General features: G+C 40.8%; 1 protein-coding gene across 1 annotated transcript in view; it reads right to left on the minus strand.

Annotated features, from left to right (window-relative positions):
- Positions 1 to 5,311, minus strand: part of TTC1 (tetratricopeptide repeat domain 1) — a 52,501-nt gene extending 47,190 nt beyond the window's left edge. Inside the window, exons 1-2 of the mRNA XM_055431358.2 lie at positions 5,237 to 5,311; positions 3,676 to 4,038 (exon numbers count right to left, since the gene is read on the minus strand). Of these exons, the coding sequence (XP_055287333.1) occupies positions 3,676 to 4,008 (333 nt within the window). The 5' untranslated portion in view covers positions 4,009 to 4,038; positions 5,237 to 5,311. The remainder of the gene's footprint in view (positions 1 to 3,675; positions 4,039 to 5,236) is intronic.
- Positions 5,312 to 19,608: the final 14,297 nt, after the last annotated feature.

Raw genomic sequence — 19,608 nt, forward strand, 5'->3', positions numbered from 1 at the left:
CTGTTCTATAATCTCCGATAAAGAAAACACCTGCATGTCTCTTCTACTCTCAACACTCACTTAGAACATGTGTACAAGTTTCTCCCACACCAAGCAACTCCAGCTCTACAGTGGATACCAGCCAGTGTCTTACACTTTAACTTCATTATGTCGCTATCTACCTGGAGACAGTGCCAGACTCCACAGGTTACAGGCCGAGTTCCACAGGACTGGCTCCAGCCCCACTTCAGATGCCAACTGCAAGTCCAGGCTGTCACTGCTGTTTTTTTTTTTTTTTTTGGTCTGTTTATATGTATATATATATTTTAAACTAAAGTATAGTTGATGCACAATATTATATGCTATATATGAAGGTGTACAACACAGTGATCCCCTGAGTTGTACAGTATATTCCCATAGCTTGTTTTATGCACGGTAGTTTGTGCCTCTTACTCCTCTACCCCTATACTGCCCTCCTTTTTTCCCTCTCCCTACTGGTAACCATTGGTTTGTTTCCTGTAAGTCTGTTTCTTTTTTGCTATATTCACCAGCTTGTTTTATTTTTGAGACTCCACATATAAGTGGTATCATGCAGTATTTGTCTTTCTCTGACTTCTTTCACTTAGCATTAATGGCCTCCAAGTCCATCCATGTCGTTGCTGTCACCTCTGCTTTTGACCCATGGGCTATAAATGGACAGTTTCCACGACAACCTCCTCAGGTTCAACTAATTTGCTAGAGGGGCTCAGAGAACTCAGAAAAAGAGTTCACTTATTAGATTATCACTTTATTATACAGGATATAACTCAGGAACAGTCAGAGGGAAGAGATGCAAGGCTTGTGTGAAGGGGCACTGAGCTTCCAGGCTCCATGGATGTGCACCCTCTCAGGATCGATATGTGTTCACCAACTCTGAAGCTCTCTGAACCCCATCCTTCAGGGGTTTTATGGAGCTTTTATTAAGTAAGCATGACTGATTAATCACTGATCATTAGTGATTAATTCAACCTTCAGCATCTCCTCCCTCCCCAGAGGTGGGGCGGAGTGGGGGTGGGGCTGAGAGCTCCAAACTGACAACCAGACCTCATCCTTAGAGGTTTTCCCAAAGTCATCTCATTAACATTAACTCAGATGTGATTGAAAGAGCCTTGCTATGAATAACAAAATAAACCTTCATCTCTTTTCACTTAGGCAATGTCAAATGTCTTAGGAACTCTGTCAGGAACTGGATAAACACCTAATATATATTTATTATAAATCATATTATAACACCTGCTTAATTCATTTAACACTGAGGCATTAATCCATGTCAATACAAGATTTATCTCTTTATAATGACTATGTTGTACACCACACATAAATATGCCAATACTATTTAAAGTAATACCCTCTGTTCAACATTAGTTCTAGTTTTCTGAAATTATGAATGATCCTGCAATGTGTCTTTATGGTACTCACCAGCCATGTGCGACTATTTAACTAAAATTAAAAAAATACTTTAAAAATTCATTTTGTCAGCTGCACTAGCCAGATTTTAACTGCTTAATGGCCAGATGACTGTTAAAATGTGGTAGCCAGTGGCTACCATATTGGACAGTGGAGATATAGAACATTCCCATCACTGCAGAAGGTTCCATGGTAGCCCTGATCTAAAGAAATGCTCATATAAAAATCTGCTATCTGTACACCATAGAAATGATGTAGCAATTCAAACTTTCACTGTTAGTACATTAGTTCCTACTTCCTTTTCCTGTCAACATCTGAACAATGCTCTGATCTGAGAAATGAGATGTTTTAATTTGCACTTAAAAATTATTACTGAGGCCGAAAGTCTTCCCATATAGCCCTCTGTGTTTATTTTTGTTGAATTATCTGAACTGCGTCTACTTTAAAAGAATCAAGCTTAAACATATCCTTTTCCCAATGACCTATAAAACCTTATGTGCAACAAAGAGACATTTCTTCATCTGTTTAGCTGATTTCCTAATACTAATTTCACAAAGATATTTATCAAAGTATCATAAAAAAAGCTAATACTACAACTGGCCTGAGTTACACAGGTATACACAGTTGTCAAAACTCAGTGGGTAATACACATTATAACTTAAACAGTTTTACAACATGTAAATTATATCTTAATTTTTAAAAGGAATAAAGTTTAAAAAGTATTCTTCTATTTAGAATATTAGGTTACAAGCAATAAAAATAATTATTTCTAATGTTTATAGAACTTAAAATTTTCTGGCCAGGAGACAAAAAATGTTTTGCTATAATGAGGATGAGAAGTATAGTATGTAACAAAGCACTCAACTGTCAAACCAATGGCATTGGAGAAAATTCACTATAGCAGGGCAAACTACATTAAGGTATCAGAAAAGCATCGCTAATATCTTAACATAGTCATTTCATGTCTACACCAGTGTTACAAAAATTGAGCCAAACACTCTGGAAAATCATTTCTGTAATGTTACTGAATAGTACTTGATTTAGTTTTCTGAGCCATTTCTGCTGGAGGCAGTTTATGAACTTGGCTCATTTTTGCCTTTTATCGTTCTCCTCCAGTGGCACACACCAGCACAAAAGCTAACGCATGCATGTTAAAACCAAAAGAGTTGATAATGAAAAGTGCCCAAGATGCTTCTCCTCACTTCCTGCTACATTCCCCCTCCCATTATTACACTGCATGTTTACCATCTCAGCCCATCACCAATGCATCATAACATTTTCAGCGCGTGAGTGCTTCAGAGGCATAAGCTACAAATCTCACTCATATTTTCTGCAGACAAACTCAGATGTTACAGTACCTCTTTAAGCCACCTTGCTTATGAGATCAGAAGGAAGAATATATGGAAGACACCAAGCCTCTGTCTCCCAAAATAAACGCTTGCTCAGTCACTAGCCCAGGGGCAGAGTAGCAGGACAGTATACATTTTATTAGTGCATCTGCTTTGTAGGAAGACAGTTGTTTTTGTTATTAAATTCTGCATTATATTTTACCTTTGGAATCAAAGAGATCTGGGTTTGACAAACAGTTCTACTACTTAATAGCTTTGTGATTTCAGGTAAGTTACTGTACTACCCTAAGCTGCTGTCTTATGGAGATGCTAACAGTATACATTTCATAGGCATGGTGTAAAAATTAAATGAAAACACAAGCAACATTTTAAGCTTAGTGGTTTGCATATTACTGGTGCTTAACAAATGAGCTACCATCACACACAATTCTGTTCCTCAAGAACAAAATGTAAATGACACAGATCCCAGTCACTGCCCTCTGTAAGAAGGATATTCAGGCAGTCATTTTTTGCTAATGAAGGATTAGCAAACAGGCAGCATACCAAATTCTAAAGTCTGACCAAAAAATATCCACGACAGGAGTTTCAGCAGCCAACCATCGATAAGGTCATTAAAAAAAGCTAAAAGGTAAACATATAAGAAATAATTACACAAGATGAATATAGTAACTCAAAGTTCACAGAAAAAAGTGGAAACTTCTTTGCTCAGCAGACACACTTAATGCAGCCCCACCACGTCACTGATTTATCTCAGATCCATCATTACTAAAGCAATAAGGACACAGATGGGCAAGTCACTCTTAACCACAAATGACGCAATCTATGATAATAGTATCAATCAAATTTAGCACTTTAAAAAAGTTTACGTGGCAAATCATGCACAATAAATAGAATATTTTACCTTTTTCTCTTCATCTGGCATGTTCTTTTCCAGTTCCATTAGATATTCTTCATCTAGTTCAGAGGAATTCATATCATCCTCAGGTTTGTTCTCAATCTTGTCCACTCCCGGCTCCTCCGTCTCAAATGAGGCACTGGCATCATGAAAGCACTCCTCCTCCCCCTGGTCCTCCTGGGGCTGGGCGTCGGCATCCTTGAGCTGCTCGCTCTGGGAATGATGCTCTTTGCCACTGGATATTGGAGGGTTAACACACTCTGCTTCCTGGGGATCTGTAACTTTCAAACCAGTGAACAGATCCTCTGGAACCCTACAGTTCTCTGACTTTTCCGCCATGCTGAATCAGTGAGGGAGGTGAAGCTGAAACTGCGAAAGAGAAAACAGGGGCTGGATGGCGTCACCGACTCTGTGGACATGAGTTTGAATGTACTCCGGGAGTTGGTGATGGACAGGGAGGCCTGGCGTGCTGTGATTCATGGGGTCGCGGAGAGTCGGACACGACTGAGCGACTGAACTGAACTGAACTGAATGCTATCTACTTGCCTATCCAATCCTAACTATCTATCACATTTAAACAAACTACTGCATCAAAATTAAAATCACATCCGAACTTCTTTTCATTGATTCAATTATATATTCATATATAAAGGCTTTCATAAGCCCACAAATAATGCCAAATGTAATTCTAACTGCTACCCTTTTCAGAACTTCTTACAAGCCAATAGGAGACACCGATTTTAATGTGATTCTTCTATCTTCTACAGGGTTGCAAAAATTGGCAGGAGCGAAAACAATGGCAAGAAAAACGATGCGTTTCTAATTTTTATTCAGAATGAATAACCAGGTCGTAAATAAGAAACTATGACCTGTCCTTCCAGCACCACCGCACGAAGCTCAAAAATAAGTTTCTGGTAGAGCTCAAAATACAATCCATGCCAACAGAGCAATCATCAACTTCACCCACTTGCATGTGATACAGCCCACGCAGTGATACAGCCACGCAGTGGAAGGGAGGCCTTGGCTCAGGTAGCCCTAATGAGGACTCCCGAAGGGGTCAGAATTAGCCATGAAAAGCGTGGTTCTTAACCCTGGATGCACAACGTTAACACTCGAAACGCTTTAGCAAGTCTTGTTGACCAGACTGTATACTCCACAGATTCTGATTTACTGGTCTGGCGTGGAGCCAGGGCATCCGTAGTTTTAAAACGGCATCCCAGGTGACTTTCAGGTGCAGCCAATTGAGAACTAGTGCTGTAGAAGCTGAGTCAGACCGGCAGCAGCGCCACTCCTCCGGTCGCAGTAAAATCACGCCAATGACCCTTGGGTTGCTACAGAGCCCGAATTCGCCCCTATCTCGTCCCAAGAAAACTGAAAACAGCACGATTTTAATACGGAGACTTTGCCTCCATAGCAACGTTTTGTTTTTCCCCGCTCCCAGGACTAGCATAAGAACGCAGGAGTCTGAGGCTCCCGAGTTAAGGAGGGCCACTCTCACACTTCTCACACGTTCCTCCCCTAGCTGTGTCCCTCACCGCCCAGACTAGAGACCCATGTGGCTACTCACAGCTTCACAGCTCCTCTCGTCCTCACCTTCCTCGCCGCTGAGATCTCTACTTCCGCTCAGTCAGGTGCTCTTCCGTCGGCGCCGGCCAATAGCGTCGTCGTTGGCAAAGCATCCTGGGAAATGTAGTAAAACCTCAGGGAGAGGGTGCGGCACGTCGCTCTATCACGTCATTGTACGGACTGAAAATGAGCGATGGTTGCCATCTTGGGTTACTGCAAGACTCCGCGATACTGGGCTCTGGAGAAAAAAAGAAGAGAAAGGCTGTTTCAATGGTATTCCTTTTACTCCTCTGCTCTAACCTCTCTCATGCCAGCTGTGCTGTGTACAGAAGAGTCCTGAAGCATGAACCTTGTTCAAAAACAAGTTTTCTCTCTAATGTTTGCCAAAGTGTCTACAGCTAGATCAAAACAGTGTTAATAAGTTGTTAATGCTCTCTCCATACTCCTCTCATGAATGTACAATGGATTTTTCCAGAGGATATGTGTCCTGTGATAGCGCAATGGATTGAACGCAGGAACGACGAGAATACAGGTGTCTTCTATTAAGCCAGAGATTTGCAAAAATGTAAGACAATGCCACTCTTCACTATCCATTTTTTGTTTCAGAAAACTTAGTTATCTATAGAAAGATTGTTTATGTTAGCATATAATCGGTGCATTGTTATTTTAAATGAATTAATAAACTAATATTACAATATTTTCAGTTATAGGTAGAACCCACATAAACAAAAGCTTTTTGCGGTCCTCAACAACATTTGAGAGTGTTAAGCAGTCCTGGAACCAAAAGCAAACCGTTGGCTTATACATTCATTCAAGAAATGTTTACTGAATGTTAATTAGACCCCAAGCATTGCCCACTAGAAATACAGAACTGAGATATCCCTTTAAGGTAGCCAGATACATAACCAACGATAACAGTAGAATATTAGTTTTCTATAATTCACAGAACCTACTGTAGAGGAAAGCTGGAAGTGACTTTTTCAAGAAGGGTATCACATTTGCCTTTTGAATTTGTGTCTGAATGAGGTTATACATACAGTTATTTTTTTGTGTAAATCAAAAGTTTTAATATGCCAAAAGTAAATATTAAAAATATATCAGAATTTTAGAAACCTTTTTATATTTTTAATTTTTTTAAATACAGTAAGACTGAACTGAACTGAAGACCTTCAAAAAGTTAAGTGGTTATGTCTCATGATCTTAAGAAGTCCTGTTAAATTCTGGTGTGATAGACTGTAAATTTCAGAGCAAACTAAGTAAGTAAATAAATTCGACAGACACATTACAATGTCAAGTTTTTTTTACTAGCTGTCCAACTTTGGATGATAGTTCTAGTAGCTAGCCTTTATTGATTACATACTTATTAGGTGCTGCTGCTGCTAAGTCACTTCAGTCGTGTCCGACTCTGTCTGACCCCATAGACGGAAGCCCACCAGGCTCCCCCATCCCTGGAATTCTCCAGGCAAGAACACTGGAGTGGGTTGCCATTTCCTTCTCCAATGTGTGAAAGTGAAAAGTGAAAGTGAAGTCTCTCAGTCGTGTCCGACTCTTAGCGACCCACAGACTGCAGCCTACCAGGCTCCTCCATCCATGGGATTTTCTAGGCAATAGTACTGGAGTGGCTTGCCATTGCCTTCTCCGTATTAGGTGCTATATGCTGTGAAAAATGCTCTAGGTGGATGATTTGATTATTTGAATCTTAATTCTAGCTCTGCCATTTGACTAGCTGTGTGACATTGGGACAAATTACTTAATGCTTCTAAGCTTAATATATAAATGTGCCTCATACGTAAAAACTGTGATGGAGCCAAGGGAACATTTCATTCAAAAAAGGCACAATAAAGGACAGACATTGTATGGACCTAATAGAAGCAGAAGATATTAAGAAGAGGTGGCAAGAATACACAGAAGAACTATACAAAAAAGATCTTCATGACCCAGATAACCACAATGGTGTGATCACTCAGCTAGTGCCAGACATCCTGGAATGTGAAGTTAAGTGGGCCTTAGGAAGCACTGCTATGAACAAAGCTAGTGGAGGTGACGGAATTCCAGTTGAGCTATATCAAATCCTAAAAGATGATGCTGTGAAAGTGCTGCACTCAATATGCCAGCAAATTTGGAAAACTCAGCAGTGGCCACAGGACTGGAAAGGGTCAGTTTTCATTCCAATCCCAAAGAAAGGCAATGCCAAAGAATGCTCAAACTACCGCACAATTGCATTCATCTCACACACTAGCAAAATAATGCACAAAATTCTACAAGCCAGGCTTCAATAGTACGTGAAGCATGAACTTAGGGATGTTCAAGGCTGGATTCAGAAAAGGCAGAGGCACCAGAGATCAAATTGCCAACATCCATTGGGTCATAGAAAAAGCAAGAGAGTTCCAGAAAAACATCTACTTCTGCTTTATTGACTATGCCAAAGCCTCTAACTGTGTGGATCGTAACAAACTGTGGGAAATTCTTAAAGAGGTGGGAATAACAGACCACCTCACCTGCCTCCTGAGAAATCTGTATGAAGGTCAAGCAGCAACAGTTAGAACTGGACATCGAACAACAGACTGGTTCCAAATAGGGAAAGGAATACATCAAGGCTGTATAGTGTCACCCTGCTTATTTAACTTCTATGCAGAGTACATCATGAGAAATGCCAGGCTGGATGAAACACAAGTTGGAATCAAGATTTTGGGAGAAATATCAATAACGTCAGATATGCACGTGACACTACCCTTAAGGCAGAAAGTGAAGGGGAACTAAAGAGCCTCTTGATGAAAGTGAAAGAGGAGAGTGAAAAAGTTGGCTTAAAGCTCAACATTCAGAAAACTAAGATCATAGCATCTGGTCCCATCACTTCATGGCAAATAGATGGGGAAGCAATGGAAACAGTGATGGACTTTATTTTTGGGATTCCAAAATCCCTGCAGATGGTGACTGCAGTCATTAAATTAAAAGATGTTTGCTCCTTCAAAGAAAAGCTATGACCAACCTAGACAGCATATTAAAAAGCAGAGACATTACTTTGTCAACAAAGGTCTGTCTCTTCAAAACTATGGTTTTTCCAGTAGTCATGTGTAGATGGGAGAGTTGGACTATAAAGAAAGCTGAGTGCCAAAGAATTGATGCTTTTGAACTGTGGTGCTGGAGAAGACTTGAGACTCCCTTGGACTGCAAGGAGATTCAACCAGTCTATCCTAAAGGAAATCAGTCCTGAATATTCATTGGAAGGACTGATGCTGAAGCTGAAACTCCAGTACTTTGGCCACCTGATGCAAAGAACTGACTCACTAGAAAAGACCTTGATGCTGGGAAAGATTGAAGGCGGGAGGAGAAGGGGACGACGGAGGATGAGATGGTTGGATGGCATTACTGACTCGATGGACATGAGTTTCAGTAAGCTCCGGGAGTTGGTGATGGACAGGGAAGCCTGGCGTGCCATAGTCCATGGGGTCACAAAGAGTCGGACACAACTGAGCAACTGAACTGGATGAATCACAAGGTGGAATCAAGATTGCTGGAAGAAATATCAACAACCTCAGATATGCAGATGATACTACTCTAATAGCAGAAAATGAAGAACTAAAGAGCCTCTTGATGAAGGTGAAAGAGGAGAGTGAAAAAAACTGGCTTGAAACTCAACATTAAACAAATTACAATCATGGCATCCGGTCTCATCACTTCATGGTAAATATATGGGGAAAAAGAGGAAGCAAAGACATTTATTTTTTTGGGCTCCCAAATCACTGTGGCTGGTGACTTCAGCCACAAAATTAAAAGACACTTGCTCCTTGGAAGGAAAGCTATAACAAACCTAGACAGTGTATTAAAAAGCAGAGACATCACTTTGCTAACAAAGGTCCGTCTAGTCAAAGTTATGGTTTTTCCAGTAGTCATGTATGGATGTGAGAGTTAGACTATAAAGAAAGCTGAGCACTGAAGAATTGATGCTTTTGAGCTGTGGTGTTGGAAAGACTCTTGAGAGTCCCTTGGACTGCAAGGAGATCAAACCAGTCAGTCATAAAGGAAATCAACCCTGAATATTCATTGGAAGGACTGATGCTGAAACTAAAGCTCCAATACTTTGGTCACCTGATGTGAAGAGTGAACTCATGGGAAAAGACCCTGATGCTGGGAAAGATTGAAGGAAAAGGAGAAGGGGGTGACAGAGGATGAGATGGTTAGATAACATCACTGCCTCAATGGACATGAATTTGAGCAAGCTCCAGGAGATAGTGAAGGACAGAGAAACCTGGCATGTTGTAGTCTGTAGGATCGCAAAGAGTCAGACACAACTTAGCAACTGAACAACAACAAAACAGTGGTTACTCCCTCTTCAGTTTTTTGGCAGGAAATGATATAAACTAGAAGACTAGGACCCACAGGCTTGGCACATAATATTTAATGCACATTAGAGACAATAATGATATATGACAGGACTTGTGACAATAGCTGGGTACAGGACACCTAATAAGAAACAGTCCCTGCCTTCCTCCATCCTCATGAGCTCACAGGCTAGAGGCGAAGGCTGGGAGACTGGGGATGAAGGAAGGCACTACTGAGCCTAAAGGAAGAAGCACTCCTTTCTTTTCTTTTTATACCAAGAAAAAACAACTAGTTGGACCTGTTTGGTAGAGCTTCACTAAGAAGATACCTGAGTTAGTCTCTTGGAGGAGAAATAATTCATTAAGAGGATAAAAAGGACAAAAAGAGAGGTTGGAGGACATCATGAAAACCTTCGGAGCATTTCGGGGAATGAGAAGGAGTTGGATGTTGCAGAGGTATAGAGCATGAGACAAGAAACATTTTTAGAGATGAAAGCCCACCAGTCAATTCCGGAAACTAGAGATTTTGTCTCTTCATTCTTGCAACCCCGCTTTGTAAAAGGAAAAGAAGTGTTTTCCATCCAGGGGGTGGTTCTGTTGTGATTTTCCCAGTGCAGAGACCACGTCTGTTTTGTTTACAGTTGTAAGGGGTCAGTGAACATCCTGCTATCACATGGGTGAATGACCCTCTTTCAGGAATTTATGGCCAAAACACTGAATAACCCAGTGCTCTCATGGGTTGTGTAGTATTTTGAGGCTTCTGGAATTTCCTTATACCATTGTTGTGAGAATTAAACACAGAAAATTAAGTGCTCAAGATAGAAAAAAAATTACTAAGTGCTAAGTAATTAAGTGATATTAATATTAATAGTACTTAGCATGGCAAGTGCTCCACAAATACTATTAATGAAGGTGTTACAGTATTACCACTATTAAGACCAATTACTAATAGTAATATAACTTGATTATTAGTGTTACTAATGATGACCAGTAATATTACTAATAGTGATAGTATTTGTGAAGTTTTCATTCACGTCCCACAAGACAGGGAACTGGTCACCTAAGTTTGTTGAAAGAACGAAAGCTGAACATGAATGAATGAATAGTGAATGAATGCTAGGCAGCATACTAGATCCTGTTGTAGGTACAGTGATAAATCTGGAGAATAGCAAAATAATCATTTACTCTTTGTTTTTCTTTCTGGAGGGAGCAACTGGGTGATTTCTTAGTGGCACACACCCATCTCTCAATCATAAGGAGTTGCCCACTTAGTCGTGGCCTGCTAGCTCAGGACTGGGAGCAGAGCAGGGACTTGCAAGGGGTAAGCAAGTCTCAGCAATGGCTAGAAATGATGGAAGTAGAGAAGAAGTCTTATATTCAAGGGTGGTCCCTTGGGTCGCTGTCATGTCAACAGGATTGCTGCCTGTATGGTGACTAACAGTGTAGGTTCTGGTGTCAGGCTGCCTGGGTTTGAATCCCTGCTCTGCCTCTTAGCAGCTGTGTGATATGATTGATCTTGGACAAGTCACTAAACGTTAACACCTACCTCAGAAAGTTTCATGAAGTTTAAATGGGGTAATGAACCTAAAGCACTACATACAGACCCTGGTACAAACTTTAACTATACTTTTAGTTAAAGCAGTTTATTTAATTGCTTTGTGGAGAATCTGCAGGCAGAGATGGAAATCACTCCTACCTCTCCCAGTGATTTACTATGAACACACTGTCCTAAACCTTTAGGAGGCTCTGTGCATCTATGCTCACTGGAGCTAGAGATTTCAATCTATGCTAGACTTACTCAGTCCTTTTCCTGCTCAAAGTGGATATATTAATACCACAGGGTTGCTGAGCCCGGCTTTGGGGAGTCAGCTTTGCACCTGCAGGTTCTCTTAAGTCCTGGGCTTCTTGTCCCAGAGTTGGAGTTCTTGAATTTGCTAAAGTAAGGTCCAATATCCAGGAATATTCAGGGATGCCAAAAGAATTCCCTGAGGTTGAGATACACATCAAATATGTAATTAACATGCAGGTCATGTATTCTTAGTGTTTCCAAAAGATGCTATTGCTTTTTATTTTTTACCAGTTCTAATCTTCAAATTGAGATTTCTAGATAGGAGACATAGTCAAGAGTTAACATCCTGTGCCTTTAAATTTCTAGATTTCTGTCTCTTTTTGATCAGCATGTCCAATAGTAATAGACGTGAGACACTTATGTGTAACAGACAAGAGCAAAACTGACTCCATATTGGATCTATTTCTTTAGCTCGAACCCATGTGCTCTGTGGCCCATGCTTAGTCATGGGGCTTTGCACCTTTGTAAAAGAATGTTGCCTATAGCCTGCAATATACGGGAGAACCCATTTTCAAGGCTCTGACCTTTAAAGATATAACACTTTTCCTCTAAAGACCACAGAACAGAGAATGACATTTGTCTTGTTGCAGGTTTATAGGAACATTGTTACCAAACAGCCCTACAGGGAAGGCAGGAACAAAGGATTCTGGCACCAAGGTTTACAACATGGAGCCATATCCCCTTTCCTTTTAGCATAAAAGAAGCCTGAATTCTAACTTAGGGAAGATAGTTCTTTGGGACACTAGTCTGCCATCTTCTCAGTCTGCTGGATCACTGAATAAAGTCTCTGTTCCTTGTCCCAACATCTCACCTCTTAATTTATTAGCTTGTATGGCAAGAGTAGTAATCTTGGATTCAGTAACATATGTTAATTTAAAATTTTTTAAAGCTTTAAAAACAGTAAAATAAGTGAAATTAATTTATTTAAATAATATTTAATTTAACCTGCTGCTGCTAAGTCACTTCAGTCGTGTCTGACTCTGTGCGACCCCATAGACGGCAGCCCACCAGGCTCCCCTGTCCCCGGGATTCTCCAGGCAAGAACACTGGAGTGGGTTGCCCTTTCCTTCTCCAATGCATGAAAGGGAAAAGGGAAAGTGAAGTTGCTCAGTTGTGTCCGACTCTTCATGACCCCATGGACTGCAGCCTACTAGACTCCTCCGTCCATGGAATTTTCCAGGCAAGAGTACTGGAGTGGGTCGCCAGTGCCTTCTCCGTTCCTTCTCCTAGTATGTCCAAAATTTGAACATGTAATCAATATGAAAATTATTAACAGAATTTTACATTTTCTTTTTCATACTAAATCTTTGAGATCATGTGTGCATTCTACTGTTATAGAACATCTCAATTTGGACATTAAATTTTCATCAAAAATAGTTGAATCTGTACTCAGATTTCATAAAATTTACAGCTAAAAAATAGACTCATATATCCAAGTTTTTCAAAAGTACTTCCCGAGTGACTGAGTCAAATATGAGTTTTTAAATTTAATTAATATGAAATAAAATAGATTTGCATGATTGCACTAGTCACATTTCAAATTCTCAACAGCCACATGAAGCCACTGTCTACTGTATTAGATAAGACAGGCTGAGATTTTTCAGAAAAACAGCTAACTAACGTTCATAGAGAAATTCTACGTGTCAGGAGGTGTGCTTATTATTTTACCTTTGTAATTGTAGGTAATCCTTACAACCTTGGCCTCCCTGTTTTCACCCTTTTCCCTATGATCCCTTCACCATGCAGTAACCAGACTGATCTTTCAAACATGTGACTCCTATACATATCTCAGTCACTTTCATTGGCTTCTCAGGCTGATTAGAATGAAACCTAAAACTCCTTGTCATGACCCATAAGGCCCATGTGAGCTGGTCTCTATCCACCTCTCTGACCTTGTCTTGTACCACTGCCCCTCTTGGATAATGACTACTCTGTCTCCCTAAAACACATTTTCCCAGCCTCCAGACCTTTCTCCCTCTGCCTGATGTCATTTACAGCTCTTCCCACGGTTTGCTCATTCTTATTCTGCAGGTCTTGCCTCAGTATCACTTAAGTAGCTCACTCTATTACATCACCCTGTCTCCTCCATATCACTGATCACATCTGTAACAATCTTAAGCATTTATTTACTTGATTATAATAACTCCCTCTACTAGACATAAGAGGCACAAGGATTGAGATCTCATCTGTCTTATTTGCTGTGAAATCCATAGAGCCCAGCACAATGCCTGGCACATAAGAAACACTCAAATATTGTATAAATGGATGACAGTAATAGATATTATTATTACAAATGACAAGACTGAGGATCAGAGAAGTTAAAAGTTTTCCCAAGGTCACACAGCAAGTTGAACAGAACAAGGACCTAAAGCCAGGTCTATCCACAAAGTCTGTGTTTTTCTAAAGAACCAAAGGGGTGGGCAGATATAGTAACCTTAACTGTTAAGAGAAGGAGTGGCTTTGAAGGCAATTTATATCTATAAAAAATATATGGATATATACTTGGCAGGAAAACTCAGCAGTTTTTCACTGTCAAGCAAATGGCCCAAAGCCCGGTTAAAGATGAGGCCTTTAATGTTGGTAATGGATGGATGAAGGTACCATATAAAATGGAGACGGACAGTCTTGGAGGGACTCATGCAGAAGACTGCCAAGGCAAATATCCTGCACCCACTCGCCCAACCCCCCGCTGCCCTCAGCCTTGGCCATTTGGATCAAAAAGGGAATCTGTGCCCCAACCACAAATGGAATGACTTAGCTAGCACATTTCTCCCCCTTGGGACTCATCCAGTGGACCAAACAATTTATTCTGAGTTAGGACACATACTTCTAACCCTCACTTTACTATATTAAATGTCAATGCCCATTTTAAAGCATAAAGCATTGTGTTCATGATGTATAAACCTTTGCAAGTTTAGGCAGCAGACCAATTTTGGTTCAGCAGGTGGCAAGGACAGGAGACAGAAGGAAGGAGGGCTGTTTGGGAAGTGCCAGCTGGGTGTCAAGTACCATGCTGAACATTTTCATCTGTCATTCCCCTCACTGAATTCTCCCAGGCTCCCATTTAAAGGGAGAGGCAATCTTTTAACTCCAGAAAACAGACTGGCTTCTTTGTCATCCTTTGCAGATGTAGTGGATATAGGGGGAGATAAATAAGCTACAAGTTCTTCAGCGAGAAGCTCTGTCCCAGGTTTCAGATCTCAGCTTAGAGGTCCCCTCTCTGCGGACTCACATTTTAAAGAGCTCATGCCCCACCACTCCAGTGATTCTCTTTCACAGGGTTCCATTTCATGAATCATGCTGCTGCTGCTGCTAAGTCACTTCAGTCGTGTCCGACTCTGTGTGACCCCACAGATGGCAGCCCACCAGGCTCCCCCGTCCCTGGGATTCTCCAGGCAATGTTAAAAAATTATTTTCAATTATTTTACTTACCTCTTGTCATTTCTGTGGGAGAGGAAGCAGCGGGAGTTGGAGTTTTAGAGCAGTCTCTTTCCTGTAAAGGGACAGGTAAATATTTTAGGCTCTATGGGCCATGTGGTCTCTGCTGCAACTACTGGACTAATACTGTTACATGGAAGCTGCCAAAGGCATCATGTAAATGAATGGGAACTTGTCTGTTTCAATAAAACTTTATTTACAAAAGCAGACATTGGGCTGGACTTGGCCAGTGGGCTGTAGTTTGCCAACCCTTGTTTCAGAGCACAGATGTGGCATCAGACTGGCCAAGACTGAATCCCAGCTCAGTCCCTGACTAGCCCTGTAAACCTGAACAAGCTCCTTAAACTTGTGATTCTTTATCTGTAACGTAACATGGGGTAACAGTATTTTCCTTCTAGGGTGACTGGGAAGTGTTAATGAATTCACATAAGTAAAATACTTAGCACAGTGCCTGTCTCCTAAACTTGTTAATTCTATCAACATCAGTCTTAAGTGTCAGGAGGGCAGGGGCCACATCTATTGTGCTTGGCATAGTGTCTTGCCAGAGGTGGGCAATCAAGGAACACTTGTAAATAAAGGAATAAATGAATGACCTCTCATTAATATCAAGATAAGAAAACCAGAGTTTTTTTTTTTTTTTAATATAGAAGTAGGTTTTTCTTTTTCTATTTTAGTAGAATAAAAATTTTCCTCAATTCTAACTTTTAGCCGAGTTCTTCTCTATCTGGCTAAGACAGCAGAATCAGACTTCCATTCCCTCAAAGCCAGAAAAAAAGGGCAGCTTCCATTGTGCAAACCAGACATCCTCTTCAACAAAAACAGCCCAGGGTATTTCCAAAAGTCCTTGGGGAGACCAATCAAAATATCACCTTGTTTAGAAACCATCTTTCTTGGCTAAGCTGACTACCTGCCAGTACACTGTGTCTTTGAGTTTAAGACTATGAAAGCATGAAGTTAACACCTCAAACATAATTTGAGTTCATTTCTAAAATACTGTTTAACAAATAAGATATTTGTAGATATTTACTTTGCTACTTAAAACATTAATTATAGTCACCTCAGCAGATTTCTTGGATGAATAAATATTTGGTAAGTACTCACAGATATTTTAAAGGCACAGACTATGAAAGAAACAAACCAACTTTCTCAACTTTCTAGTCATTTGTCCAGTTATCCCTGTACTTAGAGATTACAGAGGAAACAATTGATTTCTCTGTGATTTTTTTCTTTCAGCCATGGTTTATTGACTGAAGTTTTTCAAAAGTGAAGTCACTCAGTGTGTCCAACTCTTTGTGAGTCCATGCATGGAGTAGCCTATCAGGCTTCTCCGTCCATGGGAATTTCCAGGCAAGAGTACTGGAGTGGGTTGCCATTGCCTTCTCCAGAGGCTCTTCCCAACCCAGGAATCAAACCCGGGTCTCCCACATTATAGGCAGACGCTTTACCATTTGAGCCACCAGGGAAGTCCAGAATACTGGAGTGGGTTGCCTTTCCCTTCTCCAGGAGATCATCCCAACGGAGGCGAATTCTTTACCAACTGAACTATCTCAGACAGTAAGAGCGTCTGCTTGCAATGTGGGAGACCTGGGTTCAATCCCTGGGTCAGGAATATCCCCTGGAGAAGGAAATGGCAACCCACTCCAGTACTCTTGCCTGGAAATATCCATGGCTCCTAGGCTCCTAGTTTCTCAGAGCTTAGGATAATTGGAGTTATATGATCCATTGGGAAAAATCTCATTTTATCTCTGGTGTTTTTAAGTAGTTCTATCCAAGTGCATTTAAAGTGCAATTTCCCCTTTATTATTGAGTTTTTTCCTATCCCAATCTACATGACTATCTCAGGACACTTATCTAGAAGTGATTGAAAAAATCAGCATCTCTGGGAAATAGGTTTAAAGTTGAACAACTTAATAGCCCTCATTTATTACCACTTCAGAAGCTGACTCTGCACAACTGAACAGGCATAAGCTCTGCATCTGTGTGTACTCACATGCAGATTTCTCTGGTTCTCTTAGTAGCTCTTAACTAGATAAGGCTAGTATTATTCCCATTTTACAGAAGAGAAAACTGAGGAAATAGAGCACTGAAGGGAGTTGTTCAGGATGACCATGATAGTTAGTGGCATAGTCTCATTTACAGCCAGAGAGGCAGAGTTCTCATATTTTAGGAGCTTTGTCTTATTTGTTCCATGGGCTCTTTGGCAGTCCAATGAAGCCTATGGATACCTTCTAAGAAAATGTTTTTAAAGGCATAAAGCAAAACACACATGCTTATGAAGAAAATAAATTACTTTGAAATATGCAGGCTCAATCACTTCAGTGATATCTGATTCTCTGCAACCCTATGAACCTTTAGCCTGCAAGGCTTGTCTGTCCATGGGGTTCCCCAGGCAAGAATACTAGGGTGGGTTGCCATGCCCTCCTCCAGGGGATCTTCCCAATCCAGGGATCAAATGTGAGACTCCTGCGTCTTCTGCATTACAGGCAGGAGAATCTTTACCACTGAGCCACCAGGGAAGCCCCATTTTTTTAAGTTACTAAAATATTAAAAACAAAATTTGTAAGGTAGATCTATATAGATACATGCTTCTTAATTAACATATTAAATATGGCAGGTCTAATAATGACCACAATTTTAGGTAGTGATGAACATAAATGACATCTTAACATATCTGAAACAACTATCAGTTCAGTTCAGTCGCTCAGTCGTGTCCGACTCTTTGCCACCCTATGAATCACAGCATGCCAGGCCTCCCTGTCCATCACCAACTCCCGGAGTTCACTCAAACTCATGTCCATCGAGTCGGTGATGCCATCCAGCCCTCTCATTCTCTGTCATCCCCTTCTCCTCCTGCCCCCAATCCTTCCCAGCATCAGAGTCTTTTCCAGTGAGTCAAATCGTCGCATGAAGTGGTCAAAGTATTGGAGTTTCAGCTTTAGCATCAGTCCTTGCAATGAATACCCAGGATTGATCTCCTTTAGAATGGACTGGTTGGATCTCCTTGCAGTCCAAGGGATTCTCAAGAGTCTTCTCCAGCACCACAGTTCAAAAGCATCAATTCTTCGGCAATCAGCTTTCTTCACAGTCCAACTCTCACATCCATACATGACCACGGGAAAAACCATAGCCTTGACTAGACGGACCTTTGTTGGCAAAGTAATGTCTCTGCTTTTTAATATACTATCTAGGTTGGTCATAACTTTCCTTCCAAGGAGTAAGCATCTTTTAATTTCATGGCTGCAATCAGCATCCACAGTGATTTTGGAGCCCCCCAAAATAAAGTCTGACACTGTGTCCACTGTTTTCCCATCTATTTCCCATGAAGTGATGGGGCCAGATGCCATGATCTTTGTTTTCTGAATGTTGAGCTTCAAGCCAACCTTTTCACTCTCCTCTTTTACTTTCCTCGAGAGGCTTTTTAGTTCCTCTTCACTTTCTGCCATAAAGGTGGTGTCATCTGCATAGCTGAGGTTATTGATATTTCTCCCAGCAATCTTGACTCCAGCTTGCGCTTCTTAAACAACCATAATAGGCTCTAAAATATCTGTGATTTCCTTTGGTTAAAAAAAAAGTCACAGAATCTGCTACTATTACTGTGGTCTGTTGTCTACAGTCATAATAGAAGGAAATGCTAAATTTCAACTAGAGGTTAGAGAAAATAAGAATGAAATGACTTTCTCCATCCAAATTCACAACCTTTCTTCCTGGGTTTTATCCATGGTCCCTGTAAGGGTCTGGAGACTTTAAAAACTCCTTCTCTAGTCTGGTCCTTCATAAAACAGATGAGAAAACTGGGGGTCAGAGATGGAAAGTGATTACTTTGGATTGCTTAGCTATATAATAGCAAGGATAAAACCAGAGCCCAGGGGTTGTAAACAGCTCTCATACAGGGCTGTTATGAAGAATAAATACAATACATGTGAATGTTAGGTACAGTATCAGGCACACAATAGCCATCTTGCAAAAAAAAAAAAGCCAGGTGATACAGTAGAAGCACATATAGAACTTTCTCGAAATCTCCTTAAATAAAAGGGGGACAGAGTCAGCAGTATGTGCCTTTTGTTCTTGTCCCTTTCCTTTTCCTGTCCAGAAGAGAGACCTGGTGTCCACATTAGAAGGACAATGCAGGCAAATACTAGAAGGGACACAGGAACTCCATCCTCAATGGTAAGGAGGAACCACACAAGCCCTGGGTTAATTACTCCCAAACTTCTCACATGAGAAAAAAAAATCTGAGTTGTTCAAGCCACTGCTACTTGTGTTCTGTTACGTGTGACCAGTTCACTCAGTGACACACACCTCTTGCTGCTTGGTGGCTGACTCTCTCTGAGCTTTGCATCTGTAAGAGCAACATCCAGGTTTTCTGGTGAGGATCAGAGGATACAGAGGACTCAACACAGTGCCTGGTTCAATTTCAAGTGCACAGTTAAAAAGAGTTGTTGCTCATACAACTCAACAAAATAAACCAAACAACCCAATCAAACAAATGGGTAGAAGATCTGAATAGACATTTCTGCAAGGAAAAACTACAAATGGCCAATGAGCACATGAAAAGATACTCAACATTGCTAATTATCAGAGAAATGCGAATCAAAACTATGGTAAGGTACCACCTTACACTGGTCGGATGGCCATCATTAAAAAGTCTACAAATAACAAATGCTGAAGAAGACGTAAAGACAAGAGAACCCTCCTACACTATTGGTGAGAATGTAAGTTGGTGCAGCCACTGTGGAAAACTGTATGGAGGTTCCTCAGAAAACT

Source organism: Moschus berezovskii, chromosome 8 (genome assembly GCF_049115385.1).
Source record: "Moschus berezovskii isolate FMDL1 chromosome 8, NW_MosBer_1.0, whole genome shotgun sequence".
NCBI lineage: Eukaryota > Metazoa > Chordata > Mammalia > Artiodactyla > Moschidae > Moschus > Moschus berezovskii.